The sequence below is a fragment of the Lissotriton helveticus genome, chromosome 1_1 (genome assembly GCF_964261635.1).
Source record: "Lissotriton helveticus chromosome 1_1, aLisHel1.1, whole genome shotgun sequence".
Taxonomy (NCBI): Eukaryota; Metazoa; Chordata; class Amphibia; order Caudata; family Salamandridae; genus Lissotriton; species Lissotriton helveticus.
Genome location: NC_136057.1, coordinates 1,836,371,725 through 1,836,392,710, shown reverse-complemented (window position 1 = coordinate 1,836,392,710; position 20,986 = coordinate 1,836,371,725). Strand labels below are relative to the sequence as shown.

Sequence of the window (20,986 nt, the reverse complement as noted above, 5' to 3'; positions counted from 1 at the left end):
ATTTTAACATTAGTTCATTTAACATAACATCACATCAGAGCCCAATGTTATAATACCAACCATTGCGTGCATTATGCCATTGCAAGCATTACACCATGAGTGAGCACAATTGTGCAAAGAATGTACACAATATATAAAGGAGCACCGCCATTTTGCTACAGTAAGTGTTACACTAGGGGTAGGCAACACTGCATAAAGTGTGCTAATAACATTTTAATAGATACTGCGACTATGCCAGTGTACACATTACAAAAGAATGCGTATTAGGCATTTTGCACTTTTATCCTTACTGCATTTTTAGATTTGCCCGTTGCTTAGCAGTTATCGGTGTGTGTTTAAATATATATAGCCCATCACTCAGTTACCCTTCCTACATGCTTACATTTGCACTAACATTCACTTCTGAGTGTGTGTTCAGATATGTACATTGAAACCTTTAGTGCTGGCACTGATGCGCGTCATTACTTAAAAGTCTTGGGCACATGGCCACCTCTTTGAGCCATCACTTATCATTAGTGTGCGTTCAGTTTAACACATGGGGCCAGATGTAGGTAATCCCATTTTACCGACTCTAAAATACCGAATCATACAGATTCGATATTTTAGGATTGGAAAATGCGATGTAGGTAATTTTTCGGTAAAAAATACCGAATCGTTAAGATTCGGTATTTACCGAATCGGTATTTACTGATTCGGTAATTGCCATTCATTTGAATGAATGTCAATTACTGAATCGGTAAATACCGATTCGGTAAAAGGGGGAATATCTTGAAGGGTGGCAGGTTGCAGACATACATGCCCTAAGGGCATGTATGTCTGCAACATGGCACTGTTTGAAGAGCAAAAAAATGCTTTTTCAAAGGTTTTCATTATTTACCACCAACTTGTAGTTGGTGGTAAATAACGAATCCTTAACTGAGGAATGCACTAACTTGAGTGCTCCCTACATCCTGGATTCAGTAATTTACCGAATCGGTATGTTAAGAATTCGGTATTTTACCGAATCCTTAAATTGCCGATTCGGTAAAATACCGAATCCTACAAAAATGCCACCTACATCTAAGAAGCCCAATACCGGTTGGTAACGGGCGAAATTCGGTAATTTCGGCCGTTACCGACCGGTATTGGGCGACCTACATCTGGCCCTCAGTGATTCTAGTGCATATTAAGATTTGCCACATCATTTAGTGAACCATTAGTGCATGTTCATATTCACACCATCACTCACTCATTTCCAGTATATACCCAAATGTGCACCGCCACTCAGCCATAATCGCTGTGTGCTGGTATTCACAAAAATAGTCACTAATGTTCAGTATATATCCAAATATATACCAAAATGTGCTCCGCCACTCAGCCATAATCGGTGTGTGCTGGTATTTACAGAACTAGTCAGACAACTTTAAGGTGTGCCTGGATTTGCATCATTACTCATAAATATTGAGGAAAATTATTAACCATGAATCAGAATTGCTTGCACCATCCGTTGGTAATGCTTAATGCATTTTCCAATTTGCCCCATCACTTAGTAATCCTTGGTGCATGTTCATATTTGCCTAGTTCCTCAGTAATCCTTAATCAAAAGATTTACCTCATATTTCTGTAATCTTTGCTGCATGTTCAGATTTTCACAGTCTTTGACAAAAAATAAATGCATGTTTGGATTCGTACTATTACGTAATAACCATTTAGACATGCAGACATTTGCTCCAGCACTCAGAAATCTCGAGCACTTGCCAGTTTTGCATCAATACTCCGATATCTTGGCTGCCAGGTCAGATTTCGATCAGAAACAATTCGCCTCAAAACCAAGTGCCTTTGCTTATCTTTCCTTGAAGATCCTAGAAATAAAAGGCTTTGTCATTTGCAATGCCAATAGCTTAAACTCTCGCAAATGCGAAACCTATTGCATTGCAAATGCATGTTATATCTCAATATGACCCTCGCTCATGGTGGGAAGGTATGATTGGCGCTACCATTACCAGTAGTCGCTTTTCACGTTATTTATAAGGTGACCTTGAATTTGTGGGATATGCTGTCAGGGACACTGTTTGCACTGCTCTTAACAGCACAAATGTTGTCAGTAATAAACTGGAAGAGTTATAGCTTCACAGTTACGAGGACGTATATACGATATTACCTGGTTTCCTCTGACTAATACCAATGCAATTTCCAGTAAATATAATTATCAAGATAGGGAAAATGTCCAGTTACATGATGACCTCATATTTTTCCTGCTGTGCATCATTAGAACCACTTCCTAATGCCATCCGTATTTATTTATGTTTTCATTCTCTGTGTTTGTTATGGATGTATACGTTACAACGCATACTTTTACCACGCATACCTTTACAACGTGGTTTTTACATCGCATACCATTACAACGCATAGCGCTTTTGGGTGTTGGATAGTGAATAGTTTAATTTACTATTCCAACTCCAGTCCCCGTGGACACTAGGGAAGGTTATTGGATAGTAAATTAACCTATTCCCTATCCTAGAGCGCCCCCCAGAGCAATGCGTTGTAATAGTTTGCGTTGTAAAAGTTGCGTTGTAATGGTAGTTCGTTGTAAAAGTTTCGTTGTAAAGGTTGTATACCGTTTGTTATAACATGGACATGTCAGCTTGTGGCTGTTGTGCTACACTTTTTCCTATATCTTGTCTTATGCTTTTTGACTTCTCTCACTGCCAAATATTTTCCAATCTATCCTCACTCTCTGCTATTCCATCACTTTTGCCAGTCTTTTAAGTGTTAGCATTCTGCTCTTTCAGGTTGCAGGCCTCTAGGAAGTTTTTAGCAGGGGAAACAAATAGCATGGGAAAACTTTAAGAGCAATGGATATGCCTAAGCAATCTTTCTCTGTGGGTTGTACACTCACTTGAGTATCTGCACACTTCATAGGGTGGGCCTGTTTTTGATTTGTCTGACAATTGGCTGCTCCCCAATCATCATAACGTTCTACTCCGCTTCCACAAATCTATTGTCATCTGCCATATTACTGTGCACTTAAGGTGAATTAATGATACTTTATGGGTAAATATGCTCTGAGACCTGGTGTGGCGCTGTGGGAGGAGAGGTGTGGCGCCTTGGCCAGGGCGACTGATGCTGGTATCTGGGGATCACGGTACGATCCCCAGCGCTGGCGGCAGATTAGCCCAGCACCATGTGAGTCTGGGCAATAGCTTGCTTAATCTTCCCCACGGACCCCAGCGCCTGGAGACCCTTACGGGTGATTGTGCGCTTTACAAATGTGGATTATTATTCTCCAGTGCTTATGGAACTGTGTGGCAACTGGGCAAACCTTGTGATAACTCCTGTCTGCAGTCCGTATAGCCAGACCTCACTGAACTACCTTTAACATCCTTTTTAGTCTTTGGCCTTTAGGTTGTGGCACCCCCTTGTAATGTTGTGGGATAGTTATTTAGATACAGCATGCACCTAAATAATATACAGTAATTGAATTTTGCTGTCAATTATATTACTGAAAAAATAGAGGGCTTTTATTTTCTTTAAATTTAATAAAAGAGAAAAATAGGATATAAAACATTTAGACATTTCTGCCCTATTAGGAACACTTGACTTTTTTCCAAGGACCACAACCGTCGTGCGGGGGGGGGGTCGGGGGGGGGGGGGGGGTGACTGTGGCGGTCCATCCACTGCCGTACCGGCGGTCCCACCGCCCCATTACTAGTGCGGCAGTCGGACTGCCATTTCACAGCCGCCAAGGAATATCTGTTCCCGGGTGGTTGTGCGGCGGTTTGAAGGCCGAAATATGCTTGTTTATGCCCTGAGGCACATCCAAGCATATTTCGACTTTCCTCACCGCCAGCGCAATCATGGAGGTTCTTCCTCCTGGAAAAGGCTGTCGGTGAGGAGAGAAAAGGGACCCTAAAGGGCCCCCAGGGGTGCATGCAGGGGGCACATGTTGCCCAACCTGTATGTCTGCCCCCCCCCAGTTCCTGCACATGAAGAAGTCCACAACATGGTGCATTTCTTCGTGTGCAGGAACATGCATTGGCAATCCTGCAGCGTTGCTGTCTTAGGCTCACAATGAGCCTTTAAACCGCACTCCTGTGGGACCATAAAATTACTCTTAATCTGGAAGGCAGGCAAAAGCGACACTTGGCAATTCCCGAGTGTGGCGGTGGTGTGCCGCCCGCTCCCGCACCACCATATGTCGTAATCAGGCCCAGAGTGTTCTCATGTGTCCTTTTTGTGCTGCATTGGCTGTGTCAATTTACTAGATGTGGTTAGTGTCTCCACAAGTTTTGGAGACAGCATGAACTCAACAATTCCTCAAGTACATGTGACCTCCTCTGTAAAGGCAAGAGCAGTGATACCCCTGAGGAACTCCAGGAAAGAGGGTCAGGAAAAAGTACAGTAACACAAATAAGTCAAGAATACAAACAGAGAGAAAAATAACTGATTTGCCTTGTTTTCTTTTAATGCTGCTCTATCCAGTTCCCTGTGCAATGTAGACATATGTGGCATGATGACTGGGATAGTGAGTGGCCATCTTTTGGCACAGAAAATATCTTAGACAAGAAACCAAGTGGTATGATTTTATACCAGAATATTTTCTCTTTTTTGCAAATTTAGTCACTTATGTCTTTAATGATGCAAATTCTCTGCATATCACCTTTGCTGAGGCTCATGAAGAGGCCCCCATAACCCAAGAAGGGCAGCATTAAACTCCACCACATCTTCCTTTAAGTTGTTTTTAACACCCCCTTGATTTCCTGAGGTGCCTGTACTTCAAATTCGAGAGCATTGAAGGATCATTATGTTTTGTCTTATGCTTCTAAAATGCTAACGTTAAGACCACTATTACGCATGTGCTATAACATATGGTTCGAGTTGTAGCATTAGAAGATGATGCTATAGCCCTAGCCTTGTACCCTGTTTCCAATGGGTACAAAACTGTGCAGTGGTACCAATTGATTACTGGATGCCCCCAACAGCAGAAAGATGTGAATGCAGCCAGGCATTTTGATGCAAAGGCCTTTGAATTTTGCCGGCATCATTTGGTACCACTCGTTGATGCAATTCCGTGCCACAACACCTGTGAAATCTGGAACTCTTACTGTAGGCAGCTTTGTGAAGGCTGTGACCAGTGAAAAACCTTTGGTGCCACTGACAACAGGGAGTCAACTAACCACAGTTTAATGAACATGATACTCCAGCGACCTCCTTGTTGACACATTTTTCAGCAAATCTTTCGATGGATTAAGAATGATTTCCATGTTGGGTGGTGGAGTTGCAGTTTTCAAGTACACCACAACTGGGGGCGAGGCCTAGCCACCAAAGATGGCAGACACAAATTGAATAGCTCCCACTCCAATCCCCAAAATCCAGCACCATCCACCAACCAACAATGAAATCATTCTTAATCCATGATCCATCATAAGCCCGTCTGCACCCGTCTGCGCCTGGACATCGCCAGGAGCCAGAACCCCTGCCGGTTTTCCCCCCAAGCGTGCTAATAAGACTGACACCTCTTGTACATACTCAAGCCAAGAGTTAGTGAGGATTAGCAATAATTATTTCTCTCAACTCCCAGCAATTAAAGACTGCACCCCACCAATAGTCGTGGAAGGTCCTTTCTCATGTTGGATCTGTAGATTTCAGAGCATGGCGATTACATGGCCCTTAACAAATAAAACCACACTTGACCAGGAAATGAAGCAATTTCAGGACACTTGTGGACAGAAAAGATCCCCACACATCGTTCACCCAAACAACAGAGGCGGGAATTGCTTCTTTGCCAATGTCAGATCTCTACCCAATCATGCAATAAATATTTGGGACCTGCTATCCTCTACTTTTCCTCACATCGGGTTTCTGACTGAAACCTTGACCAAGCCCTCCTCCTACCCAGACATTGCCGTTGCACTTCCAGAGGGCTACCATATTCAAAAACTTGATAGACCCCATAAGATGGGAGAAGGATTAACCATTATCTATAAAGACCCATCAAAATCTCCATCATAGACCAACAATGCAGCAACACTATGGAGATCTTAGTTTTCAGAGCTGACTTACATCCACAACTCAGTTGGAAAGGTGCTCTCGTATACCGACCTCCACTTACCAATTTCTCTTCTCAACTTATGGAGCTCATCTCCCCCCATGTTATTTCGACCAGATACGTACTACTTCTTGGAGATTTCAATGTGCACGGTGAAAATCCTGCTAACAGAAAAGCTTCATCACTATTGACAGGCCTGTCTACCCTCAAATTAACTAAAATAAATAATGAACCCACCCATCTGGCTGGGCGCACGTTGGATCTAATTCTAAGCAACTCCCCCAATATTATCTGTGGAGCTACCAGACCTCTGACATGGTCAGATCACTCTTTGATCGAATTCCAAATCAACAGCCTTAAAGAAAAAGCCCCCAAAACATACCCTACAAGGAGACACAGACAGTGGCACACACTTACTCCCACTAAGTTTCAAGAAACTTTCATACCTCCCCAGAAGTCTGAAACTGACAGTATGGAGGAACGCTTAATTTCCTTTACAACTAGCATGTTATCCACTATAGAACGCTTTGCCCCACTGAAACTGCAACCGACTTCCTCCAAACGCCCCCAGACCCCATGCTATTCTCTCAAACATCGGACAAAAAAAAGTAATTACGAAAAACTCGAACGACTCTGGCGCCATTCCCATGACTCACTTAATAAAGAAAGATTCAAGAATGCACTGGCACAATACCACAAAAACCAGAAATCTGTTAGGAAAATGCATATCGCACTACAACTCAAACAAGCTGAGAATTCCCCACGAACACAATACCAGGTTTTAAAATGCAAATAAATGTAAATGTCCAGTATTTGTAAAGTGCAAACAATTATCCAAAGGTGTCAAGGCGCTGGGGGCCCTCAGAAGATTAAGAGAGCTATTGCCCAGAGTCACATGGTGCTGGGCTGATCTGCCACCGGCCCCGGGGATTGAACTGTGAGCCCCGGGGATTGAACTGTGAGCCCCGGGTTCTAGAGTTGGTCACCGTGGCCGCTGCGCCACACCTCTTCCAAAATCATTCACTAACCCTAGCCAGTGTAACACTGAAGAGGCCCCTTCCCAAATTCTGTGTGATAACATCGCAAATTATCTCACCCAGAAAATAGAAAACATCTAAGATAAGATTACTTCAGCCACCGCCTCCCAGTCAAGCCCTAGAATGGACCCCCCCGATCTCACCTGACGCCTTAACACTGGAAAACTTCCCAGCTCTTCCACCAAAGGAAGTGGCATCATTACTAAGAACAGTTAAATCAGGGTCTCCGCTTGACCCTTATTCCTGCCAAGACTGTCCTGCTCCCATCTGCTCCATCCTTAACAGTTCCATGAAGGAAGGCAGTCTCCCCCATGAGTGGAAAGCAGCTCAGATCATTCCAACCAGGAAAAACCCTAAAGCTCCCCCGGAAGATGTTTCAAATTATCGTTGCATCTCTCTGCTCCCTCTACACAGCAAGCTTTTAGAGAAGCACATAAACAAGCACTTGTCTGAATTTGTTGAATCCCCGAATCGTCTTGATCGTTCACAATCTGGATTTTGACCTAGTCACAGCACTGAGTCGGCGCTGGTGGAAGTCACTGATAACAACGGAATGCTAGCGGAGAATGGTCGAGCAGTACTTTTGGTGCTGCTCGACCTATCTGCAGTATTCAATACCATCTCCCACCAGAACCTACTAAAGAGACTCAAGAAGATAGGCATCCAGGGGAATGCCTTAAAATGGATTTCCTAATCAATGGAACCCAGACCATAAATCTGAGCTCTTTTTGCTCACAGACCACCAAGGGGGTTCCTGAAGGCTCCTGCTTGAGCCCTACATTATTTAACATTTATGTTACCCCCTTGGCTGGGCTACTAAGGAAAGTGGGCTTCATTCCGGTCTCCTATGCCGATGACACCCAACCTCTTCTCTCCTTTGATAAAACAGACCTCAACACTCAGTCCACCTTTTCAGAGGGTATGAAAGTCATTGCACATTGGATGAGAGAAAACGTCCTGAAACTTAATGCTGAAATGTCCGAAATTATGCTGTTTGGAGAAGCCACAGTAAGATGATCCCCCAGTTGGTGACCTGAGGAACTTGGATCTGCCCCTTCCCAAGAGCCTAGGGGTGCGGATAGACTAAAAATTAACACCGGAGGAGCATGTGACCACCACTGCTGGGGCATGCTATCACACACTCGGCCTCCTCCGAAGGTTCTCCCCCCTCCTGCCACTCTCCACACACAAAATCCTAGTTCAGGCATTGATCCTGAGCTGCCTGGACTACTGCAATGCTCTGCTGATTTCTGCCAAGGAAACCTCCCTCAATAAATTGCAAGTAGTTCAGAATACAGCAGCCTGCTTGATGACCAATGCCCCTCCCAGAACCGCATCTATTCCTTTACTCCAAAAACTTCACTGGCTTCCAGTGCTAAAGAGAATTAAATGTAAGGTCTGTTGTATGGTGTAAAAATCACTGAACAACATGGGCCCCAGCTATCTGACAGAAAAGTGGTCAGATATATACCACCTAGGCCCTTGTGGTTGGGTCACAAAGCTTTACTTCTAACTCCATGCTTCAAACTAGCCTGTATGGGTGGTAAAGCTTTCTCCCACTAGCCCCGCGTTACTGGAACCAACTCCCTATCCAGTTGCTCTTATGCACAAACTTCCTGGCTTTTAGAAAGCTGCTGAAGACAACGCTGTTCTGATTTATCCTCTCTAGGTTGGCACTTGCAGTCACAGTGCGGAGATACCCCGGGTGAGGTGATTCGGGTGCTTTACAAACTACATACATAAATAAATAAATTAGTGGAATTCATATCGTTGTCAGAGCTAATGCCGCGCTGACACCGAGACGCTGCTGCTGACACCTAAGCGTGACTGATCGTGCAAGACGTTTTTGCCATTGGAGGCAAAAACGTGAAATCACATTGGTGGTGGCACACACCACTGTATATATTATACAGTGATGGTCGCCACTAAGTAGTTGTAGTTAGATCCACTTTTCCAAAGCAAATGGATTTTCTGGTTTGCTTATTATTTTGACATGCTTTGACAAATCTTCATACATTTTAGGAAGGAGTAGAGGTGGATGAGACTTTTCCAAAGAAAAGTCTCATCCACCTCTACTCCTTCCTAAAACGTTTTGGGGTGATCCGTCAAGCCGAGCCCAGAAAACTGGAGAGTCCCAAAACATGTTTTACCTATGCAGTTTTTCCATAGGAAAATCAGACATAGCTACAGGCAAAACAGCTGAACAGAATTAAACAAGATTTTACAGAAAGCTAGACCTCATCCAGAAAGCATGCTTTTTGTGATTTGATGTAAATCCATTCAGTAGTATTAAAGAAACTAAATTTCACAATATTTTCATATTTCACTCCACAGTCCATCCGCAGATCAAACAGATTTAAAAATCTCATTGGCTGCCACTGCATCAACAAAGATGTGGCGACAGCCATTTAAGTTATGGTAGCTTGGATTTGTATAGCGTATAATCATGAGCAGGTCTCTTAGCGCTTTGAGAAAGTAGCCAAACCCACCAGCAGTTACAGACACAACACTTGGAAGGGTTCATGCTGTGTCCAGAGCCTCCCTAAACAGAAGAGGCTTGAGTTGTTTCTTGAAAAAGAGTAGTGCAGGATTTTTGGGCAGATGGTTCCATAGTTAGGGAATTAAAACGGAAAAGGCTCTACCGCTTTAGATGTGGATTTGAACCAGGGATGGACCAAGAGGCCTACCTTGGACGACCAAAGTGCATGCCCTGACATGTAGTGCCCTAGGCGTTCTTTGATGTAAGCTGGGGCCTGGCCGTGAACAGCTTTGTGGGCAATGCAGAGGCCTCTGAACTTTGCTCTCTGTTCAATGGGGAGCCAGTGAAGCTGTTGCAGCAGAGGAGTAGTGTGAGATCATCTGGGGAGCCTGAGTATCAGCCTAGCTGCATCATTCATGGTCACCTGCAGCGTTTTGATAAGTTTCTCTGGGGGACCAATATATACTGCATTGCCATAATCTAGTCTGGACGCGATCATAGCCAACACGACATCTGTAGTGTGGCTGGTGAAAGGAGCAGGGTAAGCCTCTGCAACTGTCTCAATAAGCCCACACATGTTCGGACCACGGCAGAGACTTGATTAGCCATAAAGAGGTTTGCATTAATCTTGATTCCTAGGCTTTTTACAAGCAGAACTGGTGTGGGGGTGGTGCCCAGCTCTTGTGGCCAGAAAAGGTCATTCCAGGGATTGTTTGTAGAGGTAATGATGAGGACCTCAGTTTTATCAGGGTTCATTTTTAGCCAGTTAGCTGTCATCCAATTGACCGTGTGTCTGAGTATGTTTTGCACATGGACGTGGGCTTGAGGGGAGTTATTGATCTGGAGAATCAATTGTGTGTCGTCTGCATAGTTAAATACTTGCCAATCCATGCACATCAGTGCGGCCACATGTGGGTGGAGGTAGATGTTGAAAAGGAGAGGTGACAGTGCTGAGCCCTGGGGAACACCACATGTGAGTGCGCCAATGTTCGACTGACCGTGTTGAACGCTGCTGACAGATCCAATAGGACCAGGCTGCTCTGCCTTCTATTATCGGCCATGAGCCTAAGTTCGTCCAGAACTGACAGCGTCACCGGTTCTGTGCTGTGATGGGCCCTAAAGCCAGCCTGCCATACCTGCAGTAGCTGTTGCTCCTCAATAAACAAGAGAATGTTTTAAGAACATGTTGTGTCACTACTTTCGCCAGGAAAGGGAGCTGGGAGATGAGCCTGTAGTTCTTCAGATTAGCCACATCTTCCCCTGTCTTTTTGAGTAGGGGATGACCCTGCCTTCCTTCTAACTGGCGGGCATGCAGCCTGTCACCAGGAAGCGACTGAGCAGATCACGGATCTCCCTCTCTATCCCGGGAAGGGCCATGCGAAATACCTTTGGAGGACAAGTGTCCGCCGGAGAACCTGATTTAACACGGTTCATCAAGAGTGACAGTGAGGCTAGTTCTAAGCTAGGAAGAGAGGTGAGTTGGTTGCCAGGGATGCGGGGGCTAGGTCCAATTTCAGGGGGCCCTGGTGGGTTCTAGTGTTGCCAATATCTTCTAGAGGTCCTTGACTTTTTGAAGGAAGAAGGCCTGAAACTTATTACAGTCTGCCGACTTGGGTATGGATTTCTGCTCTGATTTTTGGCTGAGTTCTTTCAGGATACTGAAAGTTTCTCTCTGTGTGTGGCATCTGTAATTTTTGCCTCATAGTATTCAGCCTTCCTGGTCATAATATCTTTTTTGTAAGTGGCTAGCATGGTTTTGTAGCTTGCGAGCGCAGCTGGGTCATAGGATTTGTGCCAGAGTCTCTCAGATTTGCGAAGGTTTTGCTTCCTTTCCCTAAAGTCCTCGTTAAACCAGGGGGCCCCTATGCCCTTGTTCCTAACTCTTTCCCTGCAATCAGATGCCACCTGATCTCTGGCCTCTCTTAAGATGTCAGTGAGGGCCTTGCTGTCCTTGTCGAGGTTGCCTTTTATGTAGATTTTAGGAGGGATACTGAGAAGGGTACCCACTAGATTGCCTGCCACTGCTCTCCACTCTGGGTGTTGTTGCATCGGTTGGCTGGCCAGCGGAAACCAGCAGCTGGTAAGTGAGTGGTCTGACCAGGCGCAGGGGCTAATCTCTATTAGTTTGGCCAATGGCTGGGTGGTCCAAATGAGGTCAAGGATGCTTCCCTTGCTATGGGTAGGGGAGTCGACCAGCTGATGGAGCGCCATCAATCTCATGACTCAGGGACTCAAAATTGTTTTTTAAAAAAACATATAGGGAGCAGGGTAGGAATACACGGCATCTTGGCTGGTTTGTTTCCCAGGCCCCGCTGGAGCCAAAAGGTTTTTATTTTTTAAATGACACCGTGGGCACAAATAGGATGTGTGGTCCTGTTTAAAAAAAACATGTGAGCTTCTGTGCTTTTTAAAAATAAACCCCCTGAGGTGGATCAGGGCCCTGGGGGCCAGCACACTATTGTTTTTGGGGCAGGGGTGCCCAGCCTCCGCAAGGTTCTGGTGCCCCCATTTCACGGGACTGAGTCATTAATATTTAGGGACGCAGGGCATGTGCCCTCCTTCTCCCAAGTCTTTGTAAGGCCATGTAGCTATAATCCCCAGGGCCAATTAGTTGATTACTAAGAAATACTAGAGGGCGTTGCAATCCCAAGCTGCCCATTACTGTGCGTGATGATGGACAATGACCGAAATTCACTGAAAACGCCAAAGAAAAAAGTAACTTTATAGTTAGAAATTGTAATAATATCTTACTTTACAGTAAAAAAAAACTTAGCATTTCACATACTATTTTAAACGAACAAAAACACTGAAATTCACCTGTTATAACTCATACCCTAAAGTAAGTATAACTTGCACTCTCGAACTGAACTCTTCCTGTAATACGTCACTGTTGACATGTTCTTTAATATCATTGATAACAGTTCTACAATATCTGAAATGACATAATTATTAATAACACTATGCATGGCGAGGGCGCGCAATATAGTTTGCTGAGGTGTATAGTGCAATCTAATGCAGACATCATCACGCATACACATATTTGTATGTTAGAGCAAAGGTGTGTGCCATTACAGGGTAAGAGGAAAAGGAACAAATGATGGGAGGAATGCTGAACAATCTAAAGATGTACCCCCAGACACGAAGATCTGGGTTTAAGCTATTGTTCTTTGCTCACCATGCCACCCCAGTTTGGGCCCACGATATACAAATCAGTCTTGACCCTGTTCCATATGGGAACGGTTCAGCCCGAACTGCCAAGCCAGGTACTCCATGAATCGGAAACAAGCATCCTGGGACCGCTTTCGAGGCATCACCCCTCATCAGCCAGGCTAGCTTGAATCCAGTGGCGCAGTGAGCATGGGACCCTCGTCTGAGCATACCCTTCCTACTTAGGGCGACAAAAGGAACAAATGATGGACGGAATACTGAACAATGCAAACATTCACCCCCAGTCACAAAGAGCTGGGTTTAGTCCATTGTTCTTTTGCTCACCACACCACCCCAGTTTAGACCCATCAATATGCAAATGTGTCTTAACCCTGTTCCATAAGTGAACAGTCCAGCCGGAACTGCCAAGCCAGGTCCTCCCTGGAGCAGAAACAAGCATCCTTGGACATTGTTTAACATTCTGTCCATCAATTGTTCTTTTTGCATTTGTCACCCAGAGTGGGACGGGTATGGCCAGACATGCCACTGGAGTCAAGCTAGCCTGGCTGATGAGGGGTGAAACCCTGAAACCGGTTATAGGATGCTTCTTCCCAGTCCAGGGAGGATCTTGCCTGGCATTTCAGGCTGGACTGTTCCCAATGGGAGCAGAGTCAAGACTGATTTGCATATGGCCAAGTTCAAAGTGGAATGGCATGGGGAGTAAAAAAAACGATGGATTTATGCCAGATCTCTGTACTGGGGTGAATGTTTGACATTGTTCAACATTCTGTCCATCAATTGCTCGTTTTGCATTTGTCACCTCGAGTGGGACGGGTATGCCCAGATGTGGGTTATGTGCTTTCCAAGCCACTGGAGTCAAGCTAGCCTGGTTGATGACGGGTGAAACACCAAAACTGGTCCTATGATGCTTGTTATAAGTCCAGGGAGGATCTGTCCTGGCATTTCCGCCTGGACTATTCCCAGTGGGAGCAGGGTCAAGACTGATTTGCATATGGCTGGGTTCAAAATGGAATAGCATAGGGAACAAAAAAACGATGGATTTAGGCTCAGATCCATGTACTGGGGTGAATGTTTGACACTGTTCAACATTCTGTACATCAAATATATATTTTTTTGCATTACATGGGAAGAGAGCATCAGATTTCATGTCAACCCTTAATAGTATGCCCACTAGATTGGCTGCAAACATCTGTCTGCACATGACACCGGATGAGAAACAGCAAATAAAAGAATATGCCAACTAAACTGCAGTGAACTGCACAATATATCTGTGCATGTCACCAGATGAGGCACAGAACATAAAAAAGCCCACTAAGCTGCAAAGGGATCTGTCCCAGATGAAACCCATCACATAAAACACCACGTCCACTGACATTCAGTGTGATATAAAATACATCTGGGCATGTTGGCCAAATGAGGCTCATCAAAAAAACACAAGCCCATGGAACTGCAGTGAGGTATAAAATATACATGTTCATGTGACTAGATAAGGCACAGAATTTAACACAACTTGGGAGTTAATCTGTAATAGAGTCCAAGAAAGTACACATGCCTCTTTCCAGTTGAGGCAGAGCATATGAAACCACTTGTGCACTAAACAGCAATGCTGTGCATATCACCAAATGAGAGAGTGCAAATAAAGCCACATGCCCACAAAGCAGTAGTGCTATACCCAATAGATCTGTGCATATTACTAAAGGACTGACAGCAACTAAAACAAAATTCCCACTAATCAGCAGTGAGGTACACAATGCATCTGTGATATCACCAGGTGAGTGACAGCAAATAAAACCACATGCCCACAAAACAGTAGTGCTATACACAATAGATCTGTGCATTTTACCAAATGACTGACAGCAACTAAAACAACTTTCCCACTAATCAGCAGTGCTGTACACAATGTATCTGTGCATATTACCAGATGAGTGTCAGCAAATAACAAGATATGCTCACTAAACAGCAGTGCTGTGCACAGCGTGTCTGTGCAAATCACCAGAAACGTGACAGCAAATAAAGCCACTTGCCCACTAAACAGCAGTGCTGCACACAATGTATATGTGCATAAAGACCAAATAAGTGATAGCACATAAAACCACATGGTTACTAAATAGCAGTGCTGTCCACAATGTATATGAGAATAACATCAAATAAATGATAGCAAATAAAAAGCATGGTCACTAATAACATCAAATGAGTGACAGCAAATAAAACCACATGCCCACTAAACTGTAGTGACTCGCGCATCAGATGAGGTATAGCACACAAAACAACGTGATTACTGAACTGCAGCGGGGTAACGTGCATTTACATTGATTTCGTATTGTCATTTCGCACTCGTCTTTAGGCCCCGCGCCTAGCGATGCACTGCGCAGCAATGCACTCGCAGTGAGAGGCATTTTGGAGGTGAAAAATGGGGAATGTGAACTGACTTAGGAATCGCACACGCTCGTGCGTGTGCTTTTCCTTTTCAGCTCCCCCATTGGCCTTTGCGTGCGTCTTATTGTAAAAGACTGCACGCAATTGGCCAGAGGCGCGCTCAAAGCTCCTCCCACGGCCTATTGGTGTCTACTACGCCCACCAAGCGCGTAATAGACACGAATAGGCCGTGGGAGGAGCAATGATCGTGCACAGACACAGGCGTGATGCGCGCGCCACTTGTGTTCTTTACTTTTGGTATAAGCGCGGCAACCGCGCTTTACTTTTGATGTTATAAGTAAAGCACGGGCACCGCGATGTACCAAAGGTAAAGAAATAGAAAAAAACATCTATTTCTTTACTTTTGGTATAATCGTGGCACCCGCGCTTTACTTATAACATTAAAAGTAAAGCGCGGGTGCCGCAATTATACCAAAGGTTAAGAAATACATTTTTTTTTCTTTTTCTTAACTTTTGGTATAATCGTGGCACCGGCGCTTTACTTTTGATGTTATAAGTAAGGCGGGGGTGCCGCGATTATACCAAAGGTAAAGAAATAGAAAAAAAACATCTATTTCTTTACTTTTGGTATAATCGCGGCACCCGTGCTTTACTTAGAACATTAAAAGTAAAGCGCGGGTGCCGCGATTATACCAAAGGTAAAGAAATAGATTTTTTTTCTATTTCTTTACTTTTGGTATAATCGCGGCACCCACACTTTACTTTTAATGTCATAAGTAAAGGGCAGTTGCCGCGATTATACCAAAAGTAAAGGAATAGAAAAAACCATATATTTCTTTACTATTGGTATAATCGTGGCACCGGTGCTGCTTGTAACATTAAAAGTAAAGCGCGGGTGCCACGATTATACCAAAGGTAAAGAAATATATTTTTTTTCTATTTCTTTACTTGTGGTATAATCGCGGCACCCGCGATTTACTTTTAATGTTATATGTAAAGCGCGGGTGCCGCGATTATACCAAAATTAAAGGAATAGAAAAAAACATCTATTTTTTTACTTTTGGTATATTCGCTGCACCAGCGCTTTACTTTTAACATTAAAAGTAAAGCGCGGGGGCCGCGTTTATACCAAAGGTAAAGAAATAGATTTTTTTTCTATTTCTTTACTTGTGGTATAATCGCGGCACCCGTGCTTTACTTTTAATGTTATAAGTAAAGCGCTGGTGTCGCAATTATACCAAAAGTAAAGGAATAGAAAAAAAAAGCATTTGCAATGCAATAGGTCTCGCATTACTAAATGTTTGAGTTATTGGCATTGCATTATTATTAGCAACGCTAATACCTCATACTTTTACTAATGCGAGGCCTATCGCATTGCAAATGCTTGTTTTTTTGCTTTAATGCCCTATGACTGGCGCATCCAATAGAGTCAGAGATGCCATCTTGGGTTTAGGTTGTGATATTAACTGTGAGTGTCATGTCCTAGGGTATAGTAGCATACATGCGGGTCAGTCGCAATAGGAGTTTCATCACCTGTATCATTACAAAATAATAGTGCAATCAACTTTCTCTGATGTTAATGGCGTCGATCATCAAATCAGTCTTTCTTTATGTACAGTCAGCATATGACAGTCTGTCTGTTCTTTTCCTTGGTTCACGCAGGGGTGGTTGTGGCGAGATATGGCCACGCCTGGAAGGAGCAGAGAAGATTTTCGCTCTCCACCCTGAGGAACTTTGGACTCGGGAAGAAGTCCCTGGAGGAACGAATTAGAGAGGAGGCTGGCTTTCTCTGCTCAGCATTTGCAGCTGAAGAAGGTGAGTTGTTTTCAAACTGAATATTGGTGATGCCAAGGGTGTGACTCAACTTTTACTACAGAAGCATTTCATGTGAATTAACGTACTGAATGTATGTGTTAAACCTTTATCTATTTGGTGCACCCGCGTGGTTAGAAGCAGAAGAAACCTTTGCCTCTTTTGCAAATAGTTAAATAAAGATTATTCCACCGCCCTTTCTTTCTACGGACATGCACTAAAGAGATGGATCTCCTTACCATTTAGCTTTCAACTAATTCAAGCACTTCCTGAAATCTGACCTGCTTGAGAAATACCTCAATACTTAATTAATCTCTTCTGTATCAATGTTTTTCTAAAGTGATCTTTCCCAAATAAGTACTTCTAAAATCGACTTAATTTTAAAAGGATGCAAAACTCTTTGATTGTGTCTTTTGATTCTTGTTATTCCCTACACAAGTGCCAGGTGGGTGTGCCTAACCTGTCCCTTTATGCACCATTTAAAAAACATTTTCAGGAAACGGGGACCAAGTCCCCAAGCCATTTAATGGTATTCCTAGCATTTTTTCCTGAGTTGCAACCAGCAAATCAGATTGCTCACTACTGCGGGACCGAAATGGCTGATGAGAGAAAAAGCTTCCCTTGCTTAGTTAAGGGTCCTATTTTTGTTTTGTTGAAAACTCTTCAAGTCCAACCCGGGCACCTCTTTTGCTCCAAAATGGCAAGATTTTTCATCAAATCATGCATGCTTTCAGAACACCCCAAACCTTTACAGGAAGGCACAGAGGTGGAAGAACATTTCTTTTTGAAAGTTTTTTGAAGATTCATCAAAGTTTTTAGTTTTTAGTGCCTAGCAAAAATGAATGTGTCCTCATGTAATGTAACTGGTGCTTTGTAAAGCTCTGATACCCTAATCGGGTCAAGTTCGCGCTATATAAAACTCTGCAAAAAAAAAAAAGCTCTCTTCCTCTGGAAACTGTGACCTACCTGTAACTGCACAGTTGCAACCACCACAGTATACATATAAATATGTAAGCATTTAAATAATCACAGAAAAATCCAAAAGTTAGTGACCTTGCAGTTAGGAAAAAATGTCAGTTTAAATGTAACATTTTCAACTTTTAAAAAACACTGAATTTCACCAGGAATAGCTAACTCAATAACTACATGCACTGCTTATGACCTTACATATTACATCTCCCATGACATGTACTGAAATGACATCATTGATGACAACACTGTTCGTGGTGGTGGCCCGAGTTGTAGTTGGGTGCATGGCCTCTGCCAAACCCACTGCCATCATCCAGCCCTTGTTATAAGAAAAAGGCCAGCAAGGGATTTTGTTCTATTACTATTTGTCAGCGTTGTTAGGGCCTGTTATGAAAATCAAGGTTCCTAAAACTGTTCTTAGTCAGTAGCTGTAGTGAATCCTTAACTTCAGGCAAAGAGTCACAAAAGATCAATAAATACAGTGTTACCACACTAACACAGTAAATAAATGCAAAGACCAGGGTTTTATATTGTCTGAAGATTATTATTTGTTTTCAAGACAAAGAATCTTTTTATAAAAAAGAAGAAAACATTCTTATAAAATAGGGTACATACATAGGTATTAGTTAGATATTCAAGGTGTAGGTTATTTCCTCCTTTGATATATCTAAGCAAAAAGTCCAGACTGCTAACACAAAATAACACAATGATTTCAACTAAAAATCAGAAGAAAATCAAAGATGATACAATGGATCACATGCAGAATTGGACTGGATAGTCGACGTTTCGGTCTTTTAAGGAATTTTTCATAAGACCATCATCAGGACAAAGAAATTCTACATACAGTAGATGACCCTCTGTGAAAAAAACAACATTATATTACAATATATTCAGACCTGGTTAAAAACTATGCAAAATTCAGTTCGAACAATCTATACTTTTATATTAATTAGAGCCTTTTACTAAATTCTTGTGCAGTCGGTGTGGCGGCTGCAAAAGGTAGGCAAAACAGATTATTTATCTATCTTTCAATCAAAAATCAAATGTCATTGAATTTAACAACAATGAAGACTCACTTTTACTCAAGTAGAGATAAATCCTCTCTCTATTCAAAAAGACAACAGCAATTCCAATGGTTTTGGTGATGAGAAGCAAAGAAATTAATCCTTTTGTGCCAGAATTACTGCAAAAAAAGGGGGGCAACCGATAAGATATCAACCCATTACAGTTTTGAAACAGGCAATGCCATTGATTGTCAAAAAGAAGGGGCAGTTTATTCATTTACCTCGTATTATAAGCTGAAGTGATTTCAAATGTTCAACAAACTATCCAATACTTGCTGATCGGTGAGAGGACGACCGTTAGGTTCTAGTTAAATAAAGAAATACGCATTTTAGGCTTTCAATGTATTATGCTTATTCAAACTGCAGCTTTATAATTTTATGCATGTTTTACATGAAGCTCTCATTTTTTGAGTCCGATTTGTTAAGGTTTGTCAATTCACGAAGCCATTCGATTTACATAAACATTTATATCGGGTTGACAAATCGATTTTTAGACACGAGCAACCTGAAGGTTTATTTTCAATAGCTACTTCAAGTGTTGTGCTAGTTGGTTTGAATCGTACTAGATCGTATCAACAGGTTGTTATGGCTTGTCAAATCTATAGCCAGTCAAATTGCAAGCACGTTTGTTTCAAGTTAACACACCTGTTTTTTGGCAGATATAACATGAGGGTTTATTTTTTGTTATTTGTTAGGGGACATATTCACCACAGCATAATCGAGTGTTAAATAGGTTCGTTTAAATTATATCACCTGATAGCTGTTACAGTTACTTGCACATTTTGAGCGCCATCTTAACTTAGTCAGTTAAATACATGCCGGTATATACATGCTGCAAACAACTCTAAAAATCGCTAGCTTACTAGCGTGACACTAGTTCGATACATGTAGTTGTATATTCTCATAGAGCACTAGGCCTCTCTATATTGTGGCCTCAATAAAGAGCATATGCTTTTTAGTCCCGATTGTAAGGAAAACAAGACTCAACGAGTTAAGAGGTGAAAGAAAAATCTTTCAAAATAATTCCTCTAAGTTACTTACTTCCCGAAGATGAAAGAAGGAATCTCAGTCATAGACGCGCCGGACCGCAAACAAATTGGGTTAAGGCTTGCAACAATGTTACCATAGTGGGGCTTGTTTTTAAATGCGTAGGTGCACGCCAAGTTATTGTGTAATCTCTCGAGATTACGCCATGGAAAAAGTCGCCACGAAGTTCGAAATAAACGAGGCGGCCATCTTAGCCTGTGCAACTTATTTAGAATATTTGCACAAATCATCGCATTTCTGTATAAAATTTAGTTTAACGATGGGCAAAAACCATCAGAAAGGCCTCTTAGTAGTTTGTAACGATATGTAAATCGATATTACACATTCGTTGTTGCATTCGGAAAATCGGCAGGTGCATTTACAACAAGGTTGGATTTTAGTGTCACATTCCTAGTCACAGTAGGGTTTGCTCGAAATCAGATGTCTGTTTATTGCCCTATATATAACTCAGTTTGTATTGGTTTGGTTTTCAAGGATGTTTTTTTTTTTAAATAGCCAGTTTTATATCATAAAGGGAGGCTCTGTCGCCTGGGAAAAGGCGCTCACAGTCTAAACAATTCCTATACATAAAGTGATATATTTACATCAGAGTCACAGCTTACAAAAGATCTACTTGTTAATCACATGTCATTAAAACATCATCTTGACTGGTACACGTCATTTGATTCAATATGTATGTACATTTGGTGGTTCAAATATATCACTATCATGGCTTACTTAGGAATTAACAAACAGTCAACACAAATGTCAAGGAAAGCAGAAAATCGGAAAAACTCAGTGAAAACCTGAACAGTTACAAATCAATAGCTTTCAAGTCAGACATGCTAAGGTATGCCATTCTGTACAGGAACTCATTCCGTTTTTAACACTATCTGCAATTTCAATCCAGCGGTTTTCCTTAATGGTCAGAATTTTATCGCCATTTTTCTGTCTAATAGAGGATTTTACTACATCAGTCACCCACCAGGTCATTTCTCTTTCAGAATGTTTGGCAAGAGAGTAGTGA

The 20,986-nt window shown here is 42.6% G+C and overlaps 1 protein-coding gene across 1 annotated transcript in view; it reads left to right on the top strand.

The window, feature by feature from the left end:
* The window catches only part of LOC144753573 (cytochrome P450 2D15-like), a 318,479-nt gene that overhangs the window by 58,640 nt on the left and 238,853 nt on the right, over positions 1 to 20,986 (top strand). The window contains exon 3 of the mRNA XM_078641220.1: positions 16,751 to 16,903. Coding sequence (XP_078497346.1) covers positions 16,751 to 16,903 — 153 coding nt within the window. The remainder of the gene's footprint in view (positions 1 to 16,750; positions 16,904 to 20,986) is intronic.